The following is a 21,959-nucleotide window of genomic DNA, read 5'->3' as shown; positions in this document are numbered from 1 at the left end:
GATAAAGCTACCCTTTTCACTATGTATGAGGTCAATTTTTTTTATTGGAGTTAAAATTAACGTAGATATATGACCGAACCTAACCAACCCTACCTAACCTAACCTAACCTATATATATAGGTAAGGTTAGGTTAGGTAGCCAAAAAAAGCTAGGTTAGGTTAGGTTAGGTAGGTTAGGCAGACGAAAAAACATTAATTCATGAAAACTTGGCTTATTAGGCAAATCAGGCCTTGCATAGTAGGCTGAGAAGTGAGTTCTGGCTACTAGGTACGACATATATATATATATATATATATATATATATATATATATATATATATATATATATATATATATATATATATATATATATATATGTCGTACCTAATAGCCAGAACGCACTTCTCAGCCAACTATTCATGGCCCAATTTGCCTAATAAGCCAAGTTTTCACGAATTAATGTTTTTTCGACTACCTAACCTACCTAACCTAACCTAACCTAACTTTTTCTGCTACCTAACCTAACCTAACCGATAGAGATAGGTTAGGTTAGGTTAGGTAGGATTGGTTAGGTTCGGTCATATATCTACGTTAATTTTAACTCCAATAAAAAAAATTGACCTCATACATAATGAAATGGGTAGCTTTATCATTTCATAAGAAAAAAATTAGAAAAAATATATTAATTCAGGAAAACTTGGCTTATTAGGCAAATCGGGCCTTGCATAGTAGGCTGAGAAGTGCGTTCTGGCTACTAGGTACGACATATATATATATATATATATATATATATATATATATATATATATATATATATATATATATATATATGTCGTACCTAGTAGCCAGAACTCACTTTTTGGCCTACTATTCAAGGCCCGATTTGCCTAATAAGCCAAGTTTTCCTGAATTAATATATTTTTTCTAATTTTTTTCTTATGAAATGATAAAGCTACCCATTTCATTATGTATGAGGTCAATTTTTTTTTATTGGAGTTAAAATTAACGTAGATATATGACCGAACCTAACCAACCCTACCTAACCTAACCTAACCTATCTTTATAGGTTAGGTTTGGTTAGGTAGCCGAAAAAGTTAGGTTAGGTTAGGTTTGGTAGGTTAGGTAGTCGAAAAACAATTAATTCATGAAAACTTGGCTTATTAGGCAAATCGGGCCTTGAATAGTAGGCCAAAAAGTGAGTTCTGGCTACTAGGTACGACATATATATATATATATATATATATATATATATATATATATATGCAAACAAGCCTGAATGGTCCCCAGGACTATATACAGATATATACTATATATATATATATATATATATATATATATATATATATATATATATATATATATATATATATATATATATGTCGTACCTAGTAGCCAGAACGCACTTCTCAGCCTATTATGCAAGGCCCGATTTGCCTAATAAGTCAAGTTTTCATGAAATAATTGTTTTTCGACTATCTAACCTACCTAACCTAACCTAACCTAACTTTTTCGGCTACCTAACCGAACCTAACCTATAGAAATAGGTTAGGTAGGGTTGGTTAGGTTCGGTCATATATCTACGTTAATTTTAATTCCAATAACAAAAAATTGACCTCATACATAATGAAATGGGTAACTGTATCATTTCATAAGAAAAAAATTAGAGAAAATATATTAATTCAGGAAAACTTGGCTTATTAGGCAAATCGGGCCATGCATAGTAGGCTCAGAAGTGCGTTCTGGCTACTAGGTACGACATATATATATATATATATATATATATATATATATATATATATATATATATATATATACATATATACATATGAAAGAGAAAAAGTTTTATACCTCTATACTTACCATTTCCACAAAGTAAAAAATATATATGTATGCAATTTCCTGCAGGCACAATGATGTGATTCACTGACACAAAAACGTTACGATTTACGAAAATTCGTAATATCCATGCATAAACATCACTTTTTATTTCCATGTGTAAAAAAGCGAGGCCGTGTCAAACTAAATTAGATAGTTTGGCGCTTGGGCTCTGTACATGCATCATGCATAGAAAATATTATTTTTTCATTTACATTGGATGTGTGTGTGGACAAATCCCTTGCTTTGACAACCCTTCTAACACACACACACACACACACACACACACACACACACACACACACACACACACACACACACACACACACACACACACACAGAAAGAACTTTTTCAGTGTCAAAGTATTAGTAAATGGAATGCACTAGGAAGTGATGTGGAGAAGGCTGACTCCATACAACGTTTCAAATATAGAAATTACAGAGCCCAGAAGGCTTAGGAATCTGTACGTCAGTTGATTGACGGTTGAGAGGCGGGACCAAAGAGCCAGAGCTCAACCCCCGCAAGCACAATTAGGTGAGTACAAACGCACACACACATACACACATGCATACACACACACACACACACACACACACACACACACACACACACACACACACACACACACACACACACACACAGCGGAGCGGAGTCCCACAGGGATACCAGCAGAGTCCCACAGGGCTCAGTACTTGGACCCATCCTGTTTCTAATATATGTAAACGATCTTCCGGAGGGTATAGACTCGTTCCTCTCAATGTTTGCTGATGACGCAAAAATTATGAGAAGAATCAAGACGGATGAAGATAGACAGAGACTACAGGATGACCTGGATAAACTGGAGGAATGGTCTAGAAAATGGCTGCTGAAGTTCAACTCTGGAAAGTGTAAGGTGATGAAATTAGGCGAAGGAAGCAGGAGGCTGAACACAAGGTATCATCTGGGAGGGGAAATCCTGCATGAGTCAAATAGAGAGAAAGATCTGGTGGTTGATATCACACCAGAGGCCCACATCAAAAGAATATCATCAGCGGCACATGCTAGACTGGCCAACATAAGAACGGCCTTTAAAAGCATGAGTACGGAATCGTTCAGGACCCTGTATACCACTTACGTAAGACCAATCCTGGAGTATGCAGCTCCAGCCTGGAGTCCATACCAATTTAAACACAAGACAAATTTAGAGAAGATTCAGCGGTATGCCCCCAGGCTCGTCACGGAACTGAGAGGAATGAGCTACGAGGAAAGGCTAAAGAGTCAGTTGGCTATTGGAGTCAGTTTCACCTGAAGAAACACATAAGGAAACTGGAAATGGTTCAAAAGTTTGCAACGAGACTCGTCCCAGCGTTACGAGGGATGGGGTATGATAGGAACGTATAAAATATTCAGGGAACTTGACAGAGTGGAAATAGACGAAATGTTCACACGGAATAGTAACAGAACGAAGGGACATGAGTGGAAGCTGGAAACTGAGATGAGTCACAGAGATGGTAGGAAGTTTTCTTTTAGCGTGAGAGTAGTGGAAAAATGGAATGCACTTGGGGAACAGGTTATGGAAGCAAACTCTCGTCACTATTTTACAATTAGAAATAATAGGGAAAGAGGACCATAGTCATTGTTGTAAAAACCGATGGCTCGAAAGGCGGGATCCAAGAGTCAATGCGCGATCCTGCAGGCACAAATAGGTAAGTACACACACACACACTAATCGAGTAGGTTTTAGAAACCAACTCATTAATATTTTGTTTAAGTTTAAGTGATAAAGAAAATAGTTCAGGAGTCATTGCAGTAGTCAACTAGTTCTGAGAGTATTCAGCTACAGCCTAAAACTGACAGAATTGAACCTTGGAACCTTAGAGGAAAATAAAACAAACACCACAAGCCTGTGTGAATGTAATTATGAAACCCAATAACATGTCAACTGCATATGTCAAGATGACTATGAAACCCGTTATCATTTCACTTTTATGAGTGAAAGTGACTATGGATTATGTTGACAGTTCACTTGAGTGCCATGAGGTGCAAGACATCAAAACAGATGGATTTGAATTCCATTTATGTTCTTCACACATATAGTTGGAGGAGAAGACCCTCCCATTCACACTTTTTATTGAACAAATTTGCATCATAGAAGCCATCATACATCGTCATCCCATTGTAATTAGGATAATAATGTGCACTGACATCTATAATACGCAAGAGAGGATATATGCTGTAATAATTTATTGATATGGTTGTATTCAAAATGGTAGCATAGCATATTTGTATGTTATGCTTGGCATTTTCACATGGTATCAAAAGAGCATAGTTACCCTGTATTTTCGAATGAAAAAATTAAACTCATCAATTATTTAATTGTACGTGTGATTTTAACTAATTCTCAGTCTATCTATGGTCTATGGATAGTGAAGTCTTTCAAAAACCTCTCCATGCCAATCAATTACAAACACAGATTTCATATGTATATGTAATATGTATAACTCATGTATACTCTGGGAAGGTCTACTTCAGGGTAGGATGTACAGGAGTCTGCTTTACTGATTTCTGAAAAGATAGATGAACAGCTTCATGTGATTTATTAAAGTTTAATTCGTCGTGCAGCAGTTTGTGATTTACAGTGGTAATAAAACTGAAATTCTGAAGACTGTTGAAAATCGATCATGATGGAACATACAGCACATGACTTGAGAAGATCGATGAAGACCACTTCTTGATGTTTCGTACACTGTAACACTTCATGTTACGTACTCTGTACCCCTTCTTTACGCTATGTACTCTGCATGGATAGGTGCTCCAATGGCATCAACAGTGACTCCGATTAATTAAGATTGAAAAAATTGCAGTGGAATGTGAAATTCACATCAAAATGCTATTACGCTCCACTGTTGGATCCATATTTTAGTTAACTTGTTCCCAACACGGCAATAATAAATATGAACACGTTGATAATGGAACACAATGAAGTGGGTGAAAACAAATAAGTAAACCCACATTCATGAAAATGATGGAATCGACGTTTTGGTCCGTCCTGGACCCTTAAACTAACTAAGAAATCGAAACTGAAAATAGAAAGGAGAATACAACATTGAAAAGGTAGAGAGGAAGTGAGGTGCAGGTGATAAATATACATAATTATATCCAAGGAAAATATATACATTACATCTGTTACTCTGGATTTTCTTTATTGCTGCCCACTTCAATTTTAGTTAAGCACAAGTAGAAGTATTAATGTTTCAAGGGAAAATACAGCAAAGAAATATTTTGTTTGTTTAAATCTATCATGAATTAACAACAACGCTGCAGATATTCCACCAAGTTAATATATCAAACTCCACCTTTAATCATCACCAATCAATCACTGACTTCCTCAATACTTCTTCTTCCTACGCCATAACTCTATGAAATATCTTTCAGATATATTTTACTCCTGAATAAACCCACCATCTCCCGAATAAGGGAAACTTTTGTCGTTACTGATTATTTGGTTCAAGAGATTCTGACTTTTGAATTGTTAGTAATTGCCGTAGCTAGTTTGATCGAAGATTAATGGAATCATTATTTTGTGAAGACATTCGTCCTTCTATATATATTTGACTCGTTCATCTGTATATGGGTAAATTTATTATTTCTTGTTTATTTTGGTTCCTCTTGGTTTCAATGTGGTCATAAGGAGCAAAGCGATGAAATCTTTGTTTTTGATATAGGTGATAATGCAATGTAATTAATGAATATAATTTATATATCCGTATTGCATACTTTAAACATTTGTAAAAGAGTTGTAGGGATTTGAATAACTTTTTTCTCACTTTTCATACATTTCTACTCATTATTTCTGTTATAAAATTTATTTATATGCAAGTTGTTTTCAGTATAACTGCCATTCTGGTCGACAATTTAACGTGAGTGAAGAGCTCGTTCAGTCGTTGAATATTGTTTAATCATTTACTGCAACGTTTCATTCTTATGTGTTTCCTTCAAACTGAATGTTATTACTTTATTCGAAACGTAATGTTTGTAACTATTATGTTATGACAATTAGTTTTCCGTTGTCATGCTCTTCATACATCTATCTATCTCTCTCTCTCTCTCTCTCTCTCTCTCTCTCTCTCTCTCTCTCTCTCTCTCTCTCTCTCTCTCTCTCTCTCTCTCTCTCTCTCTCTATACACACACACACACACACACACACACACACACACACACACACACACACACACACACACACACACACACACACACACACACACACATATATATATATATATATTAGTATATTTTGGTAGCAGTCTTTCCTGTAGACATATATTATTAAATATGACCGAAAAAGTAAGATTAATAATTCTAACACGAATTTTCTCAATCTTTCGTACATTACGCTTCACTGTTGGAGGTAAATCAAAAATCACTTCTCCAAAATTCATTTTTATTCCTAGTCTGACGCGACACGGGCGCGTTTCGTAAAACTTATTACATTTTCAAAGACTTCACAAATACACAACTGATTAGAACTTACGTCTCTCTGATATTATATCTACATTTGAGTGAGGTGGGAAGGATGATGTGGCATTAACACAAGACAGAACAGGGGATATTAATAGGGTATTAAAAGTATCAACACAAGACAGAACAGAAAACAATGGGTATTGAATAGAAGTGTTTGTAGAAAGCCTATTGGTCCATATTTCTTGATGCTTCTATATTGGAGCGGAGTCTTGAGGTGGGTAGAATATAGTTGTGCAATAATTGGCTGTTGATTGCTGGTGTTGACTTCTTGACGTGTAGTGCCTCGCAAACGTCAAGCCGCCTGCTATCGCTGTATCTATCGATGATTTCTGTGTTGTTTACTAGGATTTCTCTGGCGATGGTTTGGTTATGGGAAGAGATTATATGTTCCTTAATGGAGCCCTGTTGGTTATGCATCGTTAAACGCCTAGAAAGAGATGTTGTTGTCTTGCCTATATACTGGGTTTTTTGGAGCTTACAGTCCCCAAGTGGGCATTTGAAGGCATAGACGACGTTAGTCTCTTTTAAAGCGTTCTGTTTTGTGTCTGGAGAGTTTCTCATGAGTAGGCTGGCCGTTTTTCTGGTTTTATAGTAAATCGTCAGTTGTATCCTCTGATTTTTGTCTGTAGGGATAACGTTTCTATTAACAATATCTTTCAGGACCCTTTCCTCCGTTTTATGAGCTGTGGAAAAGAAGTTCCTGTAAAATAGTCTAATAGGGGGTATAGGTGTTGTGTTAGTTGTCTCTTCATTAAAAGCAAAGGTCAACAAACTGATCGAAACTGTGAACGCCAAGAAATCCGGACTCCACCTGCCAAAGATCATTGGGGAATATAAACCTGGATATGCGTATGGAAATGTCAAGACGCACAAGCCTGGAAACCCACTTCGGCCAATCATTAGCCAGATACCCACACCCACGTACAGACTGGCGAAGCGACTCAACGGCCTGCTGACTCCTTATGTTCCTTGCGCCTTCAGCCTGAAGTCTCCAAAGGAATTTGTGGACTTACTGCGGGGCACACGGGCCACAGGGATAAGAGCCTCGTTGGACGTAGAATCGCTGTTTACCAACGTACCTGTGGACGAGACAATCGGAATGATAGCCGACAGAGTGTATCGTGATCCAGCCTGTACTCCTCTTGACATGCCAGAAAGTATTCTGAGGAAACTACTCCAAGCTTGTACTAAAGAGGCACCCTTCTTGAGCCCGGATGGGCACATGTATAAGCAAGTAGATGGGGTCGCCATGGGTTCTCCCCTAGGTGTCCTGTTTGCAAACTTCTACATGGGTACCATCGAGCAAAAAGTCTTAGTCGACATGAACTTGAAACCGGCCATATACTGCAGGTATGTTGACGACATTTTTACACAGGTACCTGATGTCAGACATCTGCAGGAGCTGAAGGAGGCATTTGAGCAGAGTTCCGTGCTGCGTTTCACTTACGAGACGGAAAAGGATGGGAAGCTGCCTTTTCTAGACGTAACAGTCATGGAAAAGGGCGGAGGTTTCCACACTGCAGTCTACACTAAGGAAACAAACATAGGAATGTGCCTAAATGCCAACAGCGACTGCCCCGACAGGTACAAGAGGAGTGTTGTTAACGCATACGTCGACCGTGCTCTCAGCCACAGCTCAGAATGGAAGCAAGTCGACGAAGAACTCTGTAGGGTAAGGCAGGTTCTAGTCAATAACGGCTTCTCCAATGGTTTCATCGAAGACATCATAAGAAGGAAAGTGAAAAGCCATGCAACCTCTGAAGAGACAACTAACACAACACCTATACCCCCTATTAGACTATTTTACAGGAACTTCTTTTCCACAGCTCATAAAACGGAGGAAAGGGTCCTGAAAGATATTGTTAATAGAAACGTTATCCCTACAGACAAAAATCAGAGGATACAACTGACGATTTACTATAAAACCAGAAAAACGGCCAGCCTACTCATGAGAAACTCTCCAGACACAAAACAGAACGCTTTAAAAGAGACTAACGTCGTCTATGCCTTCAAATGCCCACTTGGGGACTGTAAGCTCCAAAAAACCCAGTATATAGGCAAGACAACAACATCTCTTTCTAGGCGTTTAACGATGCATAAGCAACAGGGCTCCATTAAGGAACATATAATCTCTTCCCATAACCAAACCATCGCCAGAGAAATCCTAGTAAACTACACAGAAATCATCGATAGATACAGCGATAGCAGGCGGCTTGACGTTTGCGACGCACTACACATCAAGAAGTCAACACCAGCAATCAACAGCCAATTATTGCACAACTATATTCTACCCACCTCAAGACTCCGCTCCAATATAGAAGCATCAAGAAATATGGACCAATAGGCTTTCTACAAACACTTCTATTCAATACCCATTGTTTTCTGTTCTGTCTTGTGTTGATACTTTTAATACCCTATTAATATCCCCTGTTCTGTCTTGTGTTAATGCCACATCATCCTTCCCACCTCACTCAAATGTAGATATAATATCAGAGAGACGTAAGTTCTAATCAGTTGTGTATTTGTGAAGTCTTTGAAAATGTAATAAGTTTTACGAAACGCGCCCGTGTCGCGTCAGACTAGAAATAAAAATGAATTTTGGAGAAGTGATTTTTGATTTACCTCCAACAGTGAAGCGTAATGTACGAAAGATTGAGAAAATTCGTGTTAGAATTATTAATCTTACTTTTTCGGTCATATTTAATAATATATATATATATATATATATATATATATATATATATATATATATATATATATATATAAATATATATATATATATATATATATATATATATATATATATATATATATATATATATATATATATATATATATATATATATATATATATAAATAAATATTAGTATATTTTGGTAGCAGTCTTTCTTGTAAACATATATTATTAAATATGACCGAAAAAGTAAGATTAATAATTCTAACACGAATTTTCTCAATATTGCTTATGTTTCTTTTCACTGTCGATGGTATTTGAAAAATCAATTCTCCAAAATTCATTTTTATTTGTAGTCTGACGCGACACTTGAACGCGTTTCGTAATAACTTATTACATTTTAAAAGACTTTAGTTTACACACACACAACTATAACCTGCAAACACTAAACAGAGTTCTACTATGCTATCATAGCATAGTAGCATATTGGTTGAGAAGAAAGAAGAAGGTGGAAAGGAGAGGAAAGAGGAAAGGGTGGAGTGAAGGGATCTTGGGGGAGAAATTTAGAGATGGAAGGACGGGAAGGGAGGGTGGAGGGAAGATAGAGAATCAGAGATGAGAGAGGTGGCGAAAGGGGGAAAGAAAGATCGAGTAAGAGGGGAGGGGAGACCCGAACGCCGCCGCATACCCCTCCCCTTAGTATTTCAAAATAATGAAGAGTACGAATTTCGTGGTAACGCAAGAAACTAATAAGGAGATCCCCCAATTATAGAATGACAGTGGAAGACTTCCATCCAGGCGACATGGAGGTATTACATTGCTATGCAATTGTAGTGTTTTCTTATCTTCATACAAAATGTATAATTGAATATGACCAAAAAGCTAAGATTAATGTCTTACATTAATCTTACTCATATTTCCTATCCATTTATCAGCAACTGTATCATATCTGAATTATGGGTGGGAAACGTCGCTTATGTAAAACTATTGAGCATTTAGTTCAATGCTCATTGTGGTAAAATTGCGAGAATGAATGCTCCAGGGCAATGTCTTGGAACCTCTGCTGCTTTTGTATGTAATTTATGCAAAGGATTAATAATTATTTAACACACAAGACTCAAATTCGCAACTAGGCGAGTTAGATTAGTATTTAAATAGTACGAAAGTATGTCAGGAAGAGTTTAATACTGCCAATTATTGTAGAATTCAGAGCCTAAGTAATGTAATAATGCAAACTGGGCAATGATAAAATTTATAAAACTTGATTGTGAATTTAATTTTTTTTTTAAAAGGTAATTTGCTTGTTATTTATGGAGCAAATTATCGTGCAAATGATGTTGATGGGATCGCTGGAGCTTTTGAAGCAAAGGTAAGACAGCTGTACACAAGTCTGGGAGAAGGAGCTGTTTCGCATCAGCCAACTGGTCTCGTGAAGATTTTGTATTGTTTTGAATTTGTGTATTTTGAAGTGAGAGGGACTGGGAGAGTGACGGATGGAACGATAGAAGGGGGGGGGGAGTAACAGATAGGGTAACAGAAGGGGGAATGACAGACGGGGTGACAGACGGGGTGACAGACGGGGTGACAGACGGGGTGACAGTCGGGGCGACATAAGGAGGGAGTGACAAAAGGAGAGGGGGGGACAGATGGTGTGTAAGAAGGGAAGGTGCGGAAAAGTAACAGAAGAGAGGACTAACAGACAATGATGAAGTGTTTGGCAAACAGATATACGAATTATTGGTCATGTAAAAGCAACATGCAACCCAAAGACTCGTATATATTCAGCCAGTCTCCTCTGGGAAGGTTCCCTGAGGACGGGGCCTCCGCCCTGCATTTTAATAAGTGCCCCTACAAGATAATTTTTGATATATGCAAAATGTTAACTGACACGCTCGTATATGCATTGAAACTGTAAAATATTTCATGACTTTTTAAATAAAATTCACTGCTCGAACATATATACTCCTTTTTTTCTGGATGGTTTGGAATTTGACTGTGAAATTATGATATATATTTGGATCGTAAATAGAGATTTTTTATGACTCATGCGCACGTGTTGAACAGATAAATGTTCATTTATTCCCATCATTCTCCTTTCCCTTTCCGGTAACCTTAATTTCTCACTGTGACTCTTCACTAGCTTAACTCACTTCCGTAACCCCTTTCCTTTGCCAGACTCCTCCTTCCTTAACCTCTTAGTTACTTTTAACACCCATTACCCTAAACTACTTTCCCCTTTCCCTTCAGTCAGTTCTCCACTAGCCTCTCATTCCTTTAGGTGAAACCTTCCCAAGTCCCTCATCCCCTTAAGCCAATATATATCAAAAACACTAATCGCCTGTTATTAGCCCCTGAAAACAGTCTTCCCTCCCCATGCCTCTCATCATTTTTAGCCTCCCCTTAAATTCCGAATCCATTCAACCCCCTTCCCCTAGCTTCTCTCCATTAACCTCCTAGTCTTCCACCCCCCCCCTTAACTTCAACCCTCCGACTCTTTTTAACCTTGATATTAAATTCTCCTCATCAAGCCTCTTTGATCATTATTTTTTCTAAGTTCAAAGGTAAATTTTTCTATAATTTTCTCATGATCACAACATATAGCGTAAACCCTTTATAAAGGGTTAAAAAAAACATTATATTTAAAGGGCTCAATAAATGCTCATAACTGCGTTTAATTTCTTAAGTCGATACAAATATTATTCGACAAACATCTATCGAGACGCTCTAGCACCGCTCCTTGTTGAAATTTTCTTTGCCAAAGTTTTCTGGTCATAAAAATTCTTTTTCCCACAATGTTAAGGTTGGTGGGGCCTGTAACCCTCCACCGCTCACCTGAAGGCGTAACACTCCCCCACCGGATAATGTTAATCAGGGTAAGTGAGGCGCCGTGAAGCTGCGAGACATCTCCCTTTAATGCTGTGAGAGGCTCGTGCTACTCCGAAGATTACCCCATGACCGGCCACCAGGTTACCTGCTTCTCGCACCTGATGTATTATGTTGAGGGAGGGTGAGACAGTTGGAGGGAAGGTTGTTGTAGAGAGGGAGGGAGGGAGGGACGATTGGTGTAGAGAAAGTGGAGGCTGGACGGGTGGTAGGAGGATGGAGAGCGTGAGATTGATAGAGGCGATAGAGGGATGCTGGGAGGCTGATTGTAGGATTTTGAGGGAGAATTATTTAATGAATTCCTTTAATATTACCAAGGAAATACTTATTATTAATTTTACCGTTGCAGCACTTATCAATATTTATGACAGACCGTTATCTCTATCAGACCGAGTTACATATATCCGACAACGTACTAAGCACCTCACCCCTGATCAATCCTCAATAAACGCTGACCAACTTGCTCACTCTCAGCACACTGGGCAGCTTAATTAACACCTCTCGGTGCGCACTTTTTGATTTTACGGGCTATTCATGCCCGTACCACCTCTTGGGTAGCTTAATGTTCATCAAATAATTCAATCGGACTTTATGTACTTGGTGCGCCGCACCAGACTAAGTGGTCGGATGGTCTGCACTCTGGGAGTCAGTCACGGTGGGGTAACTTCCCCCCTACTCCTTGATTCCTGGACGTTTAGACTGAGGTTTTCCTTACGTCTGTAAACTCAAACATGGAAAATGATCTTCCTTATATTGCTCCACACGAGCTCATGAAATTCAACAACTTGTCCGAGCGCGGGTTTTCGTTAATGATCTGAGCTTCCTGGCCATTTTTTGCCACTAAAAAATCTATCTATGTGGGCTTTCTCTTTTTTGGGGGGTGGGGGTGGGGGGGGAAGGGTGTATATGTGCTGTAATGTTCAGGTGTGGACTGAGTTGGTTCTTTTGTTCTTCTTATAGATAAATGTTGAAGCTTCCAGACCAATAGCCATTATATTTTCATGATGAATTGTTTATCGACGATGGTTCATACTGTAAAAGTGGGAATATTATTTTCTGGTATATATAACCTTGTATCATCATAGATACCTTTCATATTTGGAAAATACAACGAATTTAATATGATGCTGACTCTTTATTGTATTTTTTTATTTTTTATTGAGGTACTGTTATAAGGTAGGGAAAAACTATGTTTCAATATTGTTGTCAGATCTTATACTTACTTAACATCTGCCCAGACCTGCCTCATCTTATCTTGCTTCCTCTCTCTCTCTCCTTCTCTCTTAACTCATCCCTCCTCTCATTCCCCACCCTACTTGATTTATTCCCTCATCTCCCCACCCTGTTCTCTCTCTCTTCTCTCATCCCCACCCTGCTTTCTCTAGTCTCTCATCCTTCCTCTCACTCCACTCTGCTCTCTCTTCTATCACTCTCATTCCCCTCCCCCCTACCCACCACATTTCGCCCCAGCCACCCTCCAGCTGGCCAGGAAATATCCATCAGTAGTAAAACCATTTTGAAAGTCTTCACAGGTGCAGCGTCTGCTGCTTTTGCTCTCTCTGTTGGTGTTTGTGAGGCTGACCCTGCCCCTTTCTGTTGATGTTTGTGAGGCTGACCCTGCCCCTTTCTGTTGGTGTTTGTGAGGCTGACCCTGCCCCTTTCTGTTGGTGTTTGTGAGGCTGACCCTGCCCCTTCCTGTTGGTGTTTGTGAGGCTGACCCTGCCCCTTTCTGTTGGTGTTTGTGAGGCTGACCCTGCCCCTTTCTGTTGGTGTTTGTGAGGCTGACCCTGCCCCTTTCTGTTGGTGTTTGTGAGGCTGACCCTGCCCTTTTCTGTTGGTACTTGTGAGGCTGACCCTGCCCCTTTCTGTTGGTGTTTGTGAGGCTGACCCTGCCCCTTTCTCTTGGTGTTTGTGAGGCTGACCCTGCCCCTTTCTGTTGGTGTTTGTGAGGCTGACCCTGCCCCTTTCTCTTGGTGTTTGTGAGGCTGACCCTGCCCCTTTCTGTTGGTGTTAGTGAGGCTGACCCTGTCCTTTCTGTTGGTGTTTGTGAGGATGACCCTGCCCCTTTCTGTTGGCGTTTGTGAGGCTGACTCTGCCCCTTTCTGTTGGCGTTTGTGAGGCTGACCCTGCCCCTTTCTGTTGGCGTTTGTGAGGCTGACCCTGCCCCTTTCTGTTGGCGTTTGTGAGGCTGACCCTGCCCCTTTTCGTTGGTGTTTGTGAGGCTGGCCTTGCCTCTTTCTCTTGGTGTTTGTGAGGCTGACCTTGCAATTGTCAGTGGGATAATTTTGCAATGCAAATGCTATTGCAAAGACCCACTTCATTTGTGCATTTTATCATATTTGCTTTTGTGAAACTTTGTGTAGCTGTTGGTTATCATTTATTTCATCAATATTATATTCTAACTTAGATCATTTCTTTATAACAGTTACGCTGAACCACACGTTTCATATCTATCCGTGGATCGTTGGTCTGTACGGTTCCTAATCATTTTCCCTCCTTCCACTATTTTTTGGTGTGAACATCACTGATTTGTCCACTTTGTTGATTCACTTCATAATTTTACATGTCCTAATCATGTGCAACCAGTTTATTTATTTTTCCTTCCAGTTCACCGAGCATTTCATCACAGCATAAGACTTACAATTCCAGGACGAACGTTTTAAAAAACACTTTCATTTTTGTCCCCATATTTTGAGCTTTTGTGGTTATGCTTCATATTTAAGAATGTGTCTCACGTTTGTTTTACACAATATTCTGAAGTCATCATTATTGACATTCGGACAGCTCATCATACATCCCATCCAGTCGTTATTCTCCTAAAGCGTTAGCCTCTTCAACTGAGGTTCCGAGTGACTGTTGTGTTTGATCTGTGTTATACTCAGTTTGGATACGAAGTGGTCGACTTGTTAAGTCTTTTATGTTTAGGAGGAGAGTGTTGAAATGTCCTGGTTCCTTAATGTTGACAGAATTGTCTCTCAGCGTTCATATTCCTCCTCTGCTTTTCAATTGGGCTATTTTGCACTTTCTGTCAAATCTCCGGAGCTCGTTAAGAGTTATTTCCGTGTGTAGATTTGGAACCAGTCCCAATAATAATATTTTTAGCGAGTAAATTATTGTACAGCTCTTTCGCCTGGTATTTAGAGAATACAGTTTGATAAATGTTATTGGTTTTATGCGTTTATATATGTTTTATTGAAAGGAATCGGAGACGAAAAGATCTCAGCACGTTCACCAGGACGCCAATTACTCCAGCTTTGAATGGTGCTGTTAGTGTGCAACAATATTCCACCCTCAATTTTGTTCAACTGTGCTCCCCTATGTTCACATATGGTCACCTAATTACACTGTGCCTAAAGTCTGTTACCCGCAATGCTTTCCCGTGTTTACCCTGCCTCATATATGTTCACTTTCCACTGTGTCCACCTGTGCTCATGTGCGTTCACTTTCCTTCACCTGCGATCGTCATCCATCGCCTGTAGGCGGTTTACTTCACCTGCGTTCACCTTTCTTTACCTGTATTCACCTCCCATCACCTTCCATCATCATCCTCCACTTTCCATCACTTTTCACAACCATTTTTCACCTTTCTTTTTCACCATGAACCTTAAATCATCATCCTTCACTTTCCACCTTTCATCTTCATCCTTCACCTTCTATCATCATCCTTCACCTTCCATCATCATACATCATATTCCTTCACTTTCCACAACCATTTTTCACCTTCAATCATCATCCATCACATTCCGCCCCTTTCCACAACCATGTTTCACCTTCCATCTTCATCCTTCATTTTCCATTATCATCCTTCACTTTTCATCACTTTCCACAACAATTTTTCACCTTCCATCATCATCCGACAAATTCATCACCTTGATTCACGTGAAGTGACCTCAGCTCTTGGCCCCCCTTCTTTCCCGCAGGTGGTCGAGGAAGCACGTGGTGCTTGACTGCAGCACGGAGATGGCCAAGAACCTCATCATTGGCCACGTGCGGGACGTGCAGATGGGCAGACGGAACTACCACTACCTCCTCTCCGGCCTGGTGAGTACCTGTGCACGTCGTTATGGTGTTGTGCATATGGTTGTGTTACTGTGCACGTTGTTAATTCTCTGTACATGGGCTACGTGAGCCGGCATCAATGCCCCTGCAGCCAAGGCCGGAGAAATCTCATACATTTGGGGTGTATATATGCAGATGTGGTACTCGGCACATACCGTGAGATCTGGGTAAATACTTACAATGCAGCACATATCAGGAAGGCATGTTGGGTTCTCCCTTTCACACACACACACACACACACACACAAGGGGCCTCGCGACTGAGTGGACAGCTGTCTGGGATCGTAGTCCTAAGGGGCCTGGGTTCAATCTGCGCTAGAGGCAGAAAAAATGGACAGAGTTTCTTTCACCCTCATGCCCCCTGTTCTCCTAGCAGTAAATAGGTACCTGGGAGTTAGATAGTTGCTACTGGCTGCTTCCTGGGGATTTGTGTGTGTTTGAGTTTGAGAAATATTTGTAGTAGATATAAAATAGGACTACAGATTGTATAGAAATGCGGGGTACAAGAGTTAATAGCGCGATTCTGCAGGCACAAATAGTAAATAAACACACACACACACACACACACACACACACACACACACACACACACACACACACACACACACACACACACACACACACACACACACACACACACACACACACACACACCTACACAGCCCCCCTTCTTCTCCATCACCGTTTCCGACAAGACCCTTTGCAATTATTCGCGTCGAAGAGCCTTGGCCGCCAGAGGGAACGGCCAATTTTCACCAGTAAGTGGCGAGGGAGCTGCAGGAACCTCACGGCAGCCATGTATGGTCTTCCAGACACTCGCTAATTTCCATAAAGCCCATCCACCAAGCCGAGAGGGCGATGTGTGAGTGGGGAGAGGTGAGAGTAGGGAGAGCTAGGGAGAGTGGGGAGAGGTGTGAGATGGGAAAAAGTAAGAGGCATTCTACATAAATCCCTATAGATTTGCTGACGTGTCACAATAACGTGGCTGATGATATGATGAACAAACCACACACTAGAAGTTGTGAAGAGACGACGACGTTTCGGTCCGTCTTGGGCCATTATCAAGTATTGTTAAAGAGGAGAGGAAGGTAAAGGCATATATATAATACATGCATTTACTTACATATTTCACAATATTTCCCTTCTCCTGCGCGGTTCTATCCGTCTGTCATTCTTTCATTCATTCCTTCTACCGAGAATTCACTTTATTCCAAGCATTCAATATCCTACGCCCTATTTCAGCATCCCACGAACCAATTCAACGAATCGTTTCTATCCTACCTTGCTATTCGGATGCCCTTTATCCCTCCGCATCAGAAAATTATTTAATTATCCTCGAATTTAAAAACATTTCAATAAAAAAACAGGGAAAGCCATTTGACTCATTCGTGGCTGTTCCATTTTATACTCAATAAAACATAGTTATATATATATATATATATATATATATATATATATATATATATATATATATATATATATATATATATATATATATATATATATATATATATATATATATATATATATATATATATTTATATATTTATATATTTATACTCACTTGCCTAATCACGCAAGTTAGAAGTATAGAACTTTTAGACACACAACACCCACCAGGGGACTTGAACCCTAGTCACCAAGATGGCAGGTACGCACTTATACCTACTGCACCATACTCAGAGCCCCAAAAGAGGTGGAAATTCTGGGATATTTAAATCCCAGACAACCCATCCTCTCCAGGCAATGGTATAGTGAGAGGCAATTGACGTTTTCCATCAAGCCCTGTCATATATCTGAGTATGGTGCAGTGGGTATAAGTGCGTACCTGCCATCTTGGTGGCTAGGGTTCAAGTCCCCTGGTAGGTGATATATATATATATATATATATATATATATATATATATATATATATATATATATATATATATATATATATATATATATATATATATATACATACATATATATATATATACGCCTATACTTGCATAAACCACAAGTGAAGATAAACAATCTTTGGACAACACCCACCAGTGGGACTCGAACCCAGAAAGCACAACTACCTTCCAGTAGCTGGCATAACTAGTATGCTTTAACCCACTACGCCATCAGACCTTACAAAAGAAGTAGATAGTTCGAGATATATATATCTCAAACATCTCTACCTCCCGAAGGCACCAGATGAGTGAGGGGTCAGTCTGCATTTTTCGTCAAGCCACTGTCAATGTGAGAGAACTCGTGTCCAGCTTATAAGCCTATACTTGCATAAACCACAAGTGAAGATAAACAATCTTTGGACAACACCCACCAGTGGGACTCGAACCCAGAAAGCACAACTACCTTCCAGTAGCTGGCATAACTAGTATGCTTTAACCCACTACGCCATCAGACCTTACAAAAGAAGTAGATAGTTCGAGATATATATATCTCAAACATCTCTACCTCCCGAAGGCACCAGATGAGTGAGGGGTCAGTCTGCATTTTTCGTCAAGCCACTGTCAATGTGAGAGAACTCGTGTCCAGCTTATAAGCCTATACTTGCATAAACCACAAGTGAAGATAAACAATCTTTGGACAACACCCACCAGTGGGACTCGAACCCAGAAAGCACAACTACCTTCCAGTAGCTGGCATAACTAGTATGCTTTAACCCACTACGCCATCAGACCTTACAAAAGAAGTAGATAGTTCGAGATATATATATCTCAAACATCTCTACCTCCCGAAGGCACCAGATGAGTGAGGGGTCAGTCTGCATTTTTCGTCAAGCCACTGTCAATGTGAGAGAACTCGTGTCCAGCTTATAAGCCTATACTTGCATAAACCACAAGTGAAGATAAACAATCTTTGGACAACACCCACCAGTGGGACTCGAACCCAGAAAGCACAACTACCTTCCAGTAGCTGGCATAACTAGTATGCTTTAACCCACTACGCCATCAGACCTTACAAAAGAAGTAGATAGTTCGAGATATATATATCTCAAACATCTCTACCTCCCGAAGGCACCAAATGAGTGAGGGGTCAGTCTGCATTTTTCGTCAAGCCACTGTCAATGTGAGAGAACTCGTGTCCAGCTTATAAGCCTATACTTGCATAAACCACAAGTGAAGATAAACAATCTTTGGACAACACCCACCAGTGGGACTCGAACCCAGAAAGCACAACTACCTTCCAGTAGCTGGCATAACTAGTATGCTTTAACCCACTACGCCATCAGACCTTACAAAAGAAGTAGATAGTTCGAGATATATATATCTCAAACATCTCTACCTCCCGAAGGCACCAGATGAGTGAGGGGTCAGTCTGCATTTTTCGTCAAGCCACTGTCAATGTGAGAGAACTCGTGTCCAGCTTATAAGCCTATACTTGCATAAACCACAAGTGAAGATAAACAATCTTTGGACAACACCCACCAGTGGGACTCGAACCCAGAAAGCACAACTACCTTCCAGTAGCTGGCATAACTAGTATGCTTTAACCCACTACGCCATCAGACCTTACAAAAGAAGTAGATAGTTCGAGATATATATATCTCAAACATCTCTACCTCCCGAAGGCACCAGATGAGTGAGGGGTCAGTCTGCATTTTTCGTCAAGCCACTGTCAATGTGAGAGAACTCGTGTCCAGCTTATAAGCCTATACTTGCATAAACCACAAGTGAAGATAAACAATCTTTGGACAACACCCACCAGTGGGACTCGAACCCAGAAAGCACAACTACCTTCCAGTAGCTGGCATAACTAGTATGCTTTAACCCACTACGCCATCAGACCTTACAAAAGAAGTAGATAGTTCGAGATATATATATCTCAAACATCTCTACCTCCCGAAGGCACCAGATGAGTGAGGGGTCAGTCTGCATTTTTCGTCAAGCCACTGTCAATGTGAGAGAACTCGTGTCCAGCTTATAAGCCTATACTTGCATAAACCACAAGTGAAGATAAACAATCTTTGGACAACACCCACCAGTGGGACTCGAACCCAGAAAGCACAACTACCTTCCAGTAGCTGGCATAACTAGTATGCTTTAACCCACTACGCCATCAGACCTTACAAAAGAAGTAGATAGTTCGAGATATATATATCTCAAACATCTCTACCTCCCGAAGGCACCAGATGAGTGAGGGGTCAGTCTGCATTTTTCGTCAAGCCACTGTCAATGTGAGAGAACTCGTGTCCAGCTTATAAGCCTATACTTGCATAAACCACAAGTGAAGATAAACAATCTTTGGACAACACCCACCAGTGGGACTCGAACCCAGAAAGCACAACTACCTTCCAGTAGCTGGCATAACTAGTATGCTTTAACCCACTACGCCATCAGACCTTACAAAAGAAGTAGATAGTTCGAGATATATATATCTCAAACATCTCTACCTCCCGAAGGCACCAGATGAGTGAGGGGTCAGTCTGCATTTTTCGTCAAGCCACTGTCAATGTGAGAGAACTCGTGTCCAGCTTATAAGCCTATACTTGCATAAACCACAAGTGAAGATAAACAATCTTTGGACAACACCCACCAGTGGGACTCGAACCCAGAAAGCACAACTACCTTCCAGTAGCTGGCATAACTAGTATGCTTTAACCCACTACGCCATCAGACCTTACAAAAGAAGTAGATAGTTCGAGATATATATATCTCAAACATCTCTACCTCCCGAAGGCACCAGATGAGTGCCTTCGGGAGGCGAAAAATGCAGACTGACCCCTCACTCATCTGGTGCCTTCGGGAGGTAGAGATGTTTGAGATATATATATCTCGAACTATCTACTTCTTTTGTAAGGTCTGATGGCGTAGTGGGTTAAAGCATACTAGTTATGCCAGCTACTGGAAGGTAGTTGTGCTTTCTGGGTTCGAGTCCCACTGGTGGGTGTTGTCCAAAGATTGTTTATCTTCACTTGTGGTTTATGCAAGTATAGGCTTATAAGCTGGACACGAGTTCTCTCACATTGACAGTGGCTTGACGAAAAATGCAGACTGACCCCTCACTCATCTGGTGCCTTCGGGAGGTAGAGATGTTTGAGATATATATATCTCGAACTATCTACTTCTTTTGTAAGGTCTGATGGCGTAGTGGGTTAAAGCATACTAGTTATGCCAGCTACTGGAAGGTAGTTGTGCTTTCTGGGTTCGAGTCCCACTGGTGGGTGTTGTCCAAAGATTGTTTATCTTCACTTGTGGTTTATGCAAGTATAGGCTTATAAGCTGGACACGAGTTCTCTCACATTGACAGTGGCTTGACGAAAAATGCAGACTGACCCCTCACTCATCTGGTGCCTTCGGGAGGTAGAGATGTTTGAGATATATATATCTCGAACTATCTACTTCTTTTGTAAGGTCTGATGGCGTAGTGGGTTAAAGCATACTAGTTATGCCAGCTACTGGAAGGTAGTTGTGCTTTCTGGGTTCGAGTCCCACTGGTGGGTGTTGTCCAAAGATTGTTTATCTTCACTTGTGGTTTATGCAAGTATAGGCTTATAAGCTGAACACGAGTTCTCTCACATTGACAGTGGCTTGACGAAAAATGCAGACTGACCCCTCACTCATCTGGTGCCTTCGGGAGGTAGAGATGTTTGAGATATATATATCTCGAACTATCTACTTCTTTTGTAAGGTCTGATGGCGTAGTGGGTTAAAGCATACTAGTTATGCCAGCTACTGGAAGGTAGTTGTGCTTTCTGGGTTCGAGTCCCACTGGTGGGTGTTGTCCAAAGATTGTTTATCTTCACTTGTGGTTTATGCAAGTATAGGCTTATAAGCTGGACACGAGTTCTCTCACATTGACAGTGGCTTGACGAAAAATGCAGACTGACCCCTCACTCATCTGGTGCCTTCGGGAGGTAGAGATGTTTGAGATATATATATCTCGAACTATCTACTTCTTTTGTAAGGTCTGATGGCGTAGTGGGTTAAAGCATACTAGTTATGCCAGCTACTGGAAGGTAGTTGTGCTTTCTGGGTTCGAGTCCCACTGGTGGGT

The 21,959-nt window shown here is 40.3% G+C and overlaps 1 protein-coding gene across 2 annotated transcripts in view; it reads left to right on the top strand.

Annotated features, from left to right (window-relative positions):
• The window catches only part of LOC123764029 (glutamate receptor 1), a 706,396-nt gene that overhangs the window by 224,263 nt on the left and 460,174 nt on the right, over window positions 1-21,959 (top strand). For both annotated transcript variants that reach the window (XM_069329669.1, XM_069329668.1), the window contains exon 4: window positions 15,834-15,954. In XM_069329669.1, the coding sequence (XP_069185770.1) occupies window positions 15,834-15,954 (121 nt within the window). The remainder of the gene's footprint in view (window positions 1-15,833; window positions 15,955-21,959) is intronic.

Source organism: Procambarus clarkii, chromosome 23, assembly GCF_040958095.1.
Source record: "Procambarus clarkii isolate CNS0578487 chromosome 23, FALCON_Pclarkii_2.0, whole genome shotgun sequence".
In the NCBI taxonomy this organism is placed as follows: domain Eukaryota; kingdom Metazoa; phylum Arthropoda; class Malacostraca; order Decapoda; family Cambaridae; genus Procambarus; species Procambarus clarkii.
Note: the sequence above shows the minus strand (reverse complement) of the source record. Positions and strands in the feature narration are given on the sequence as shown.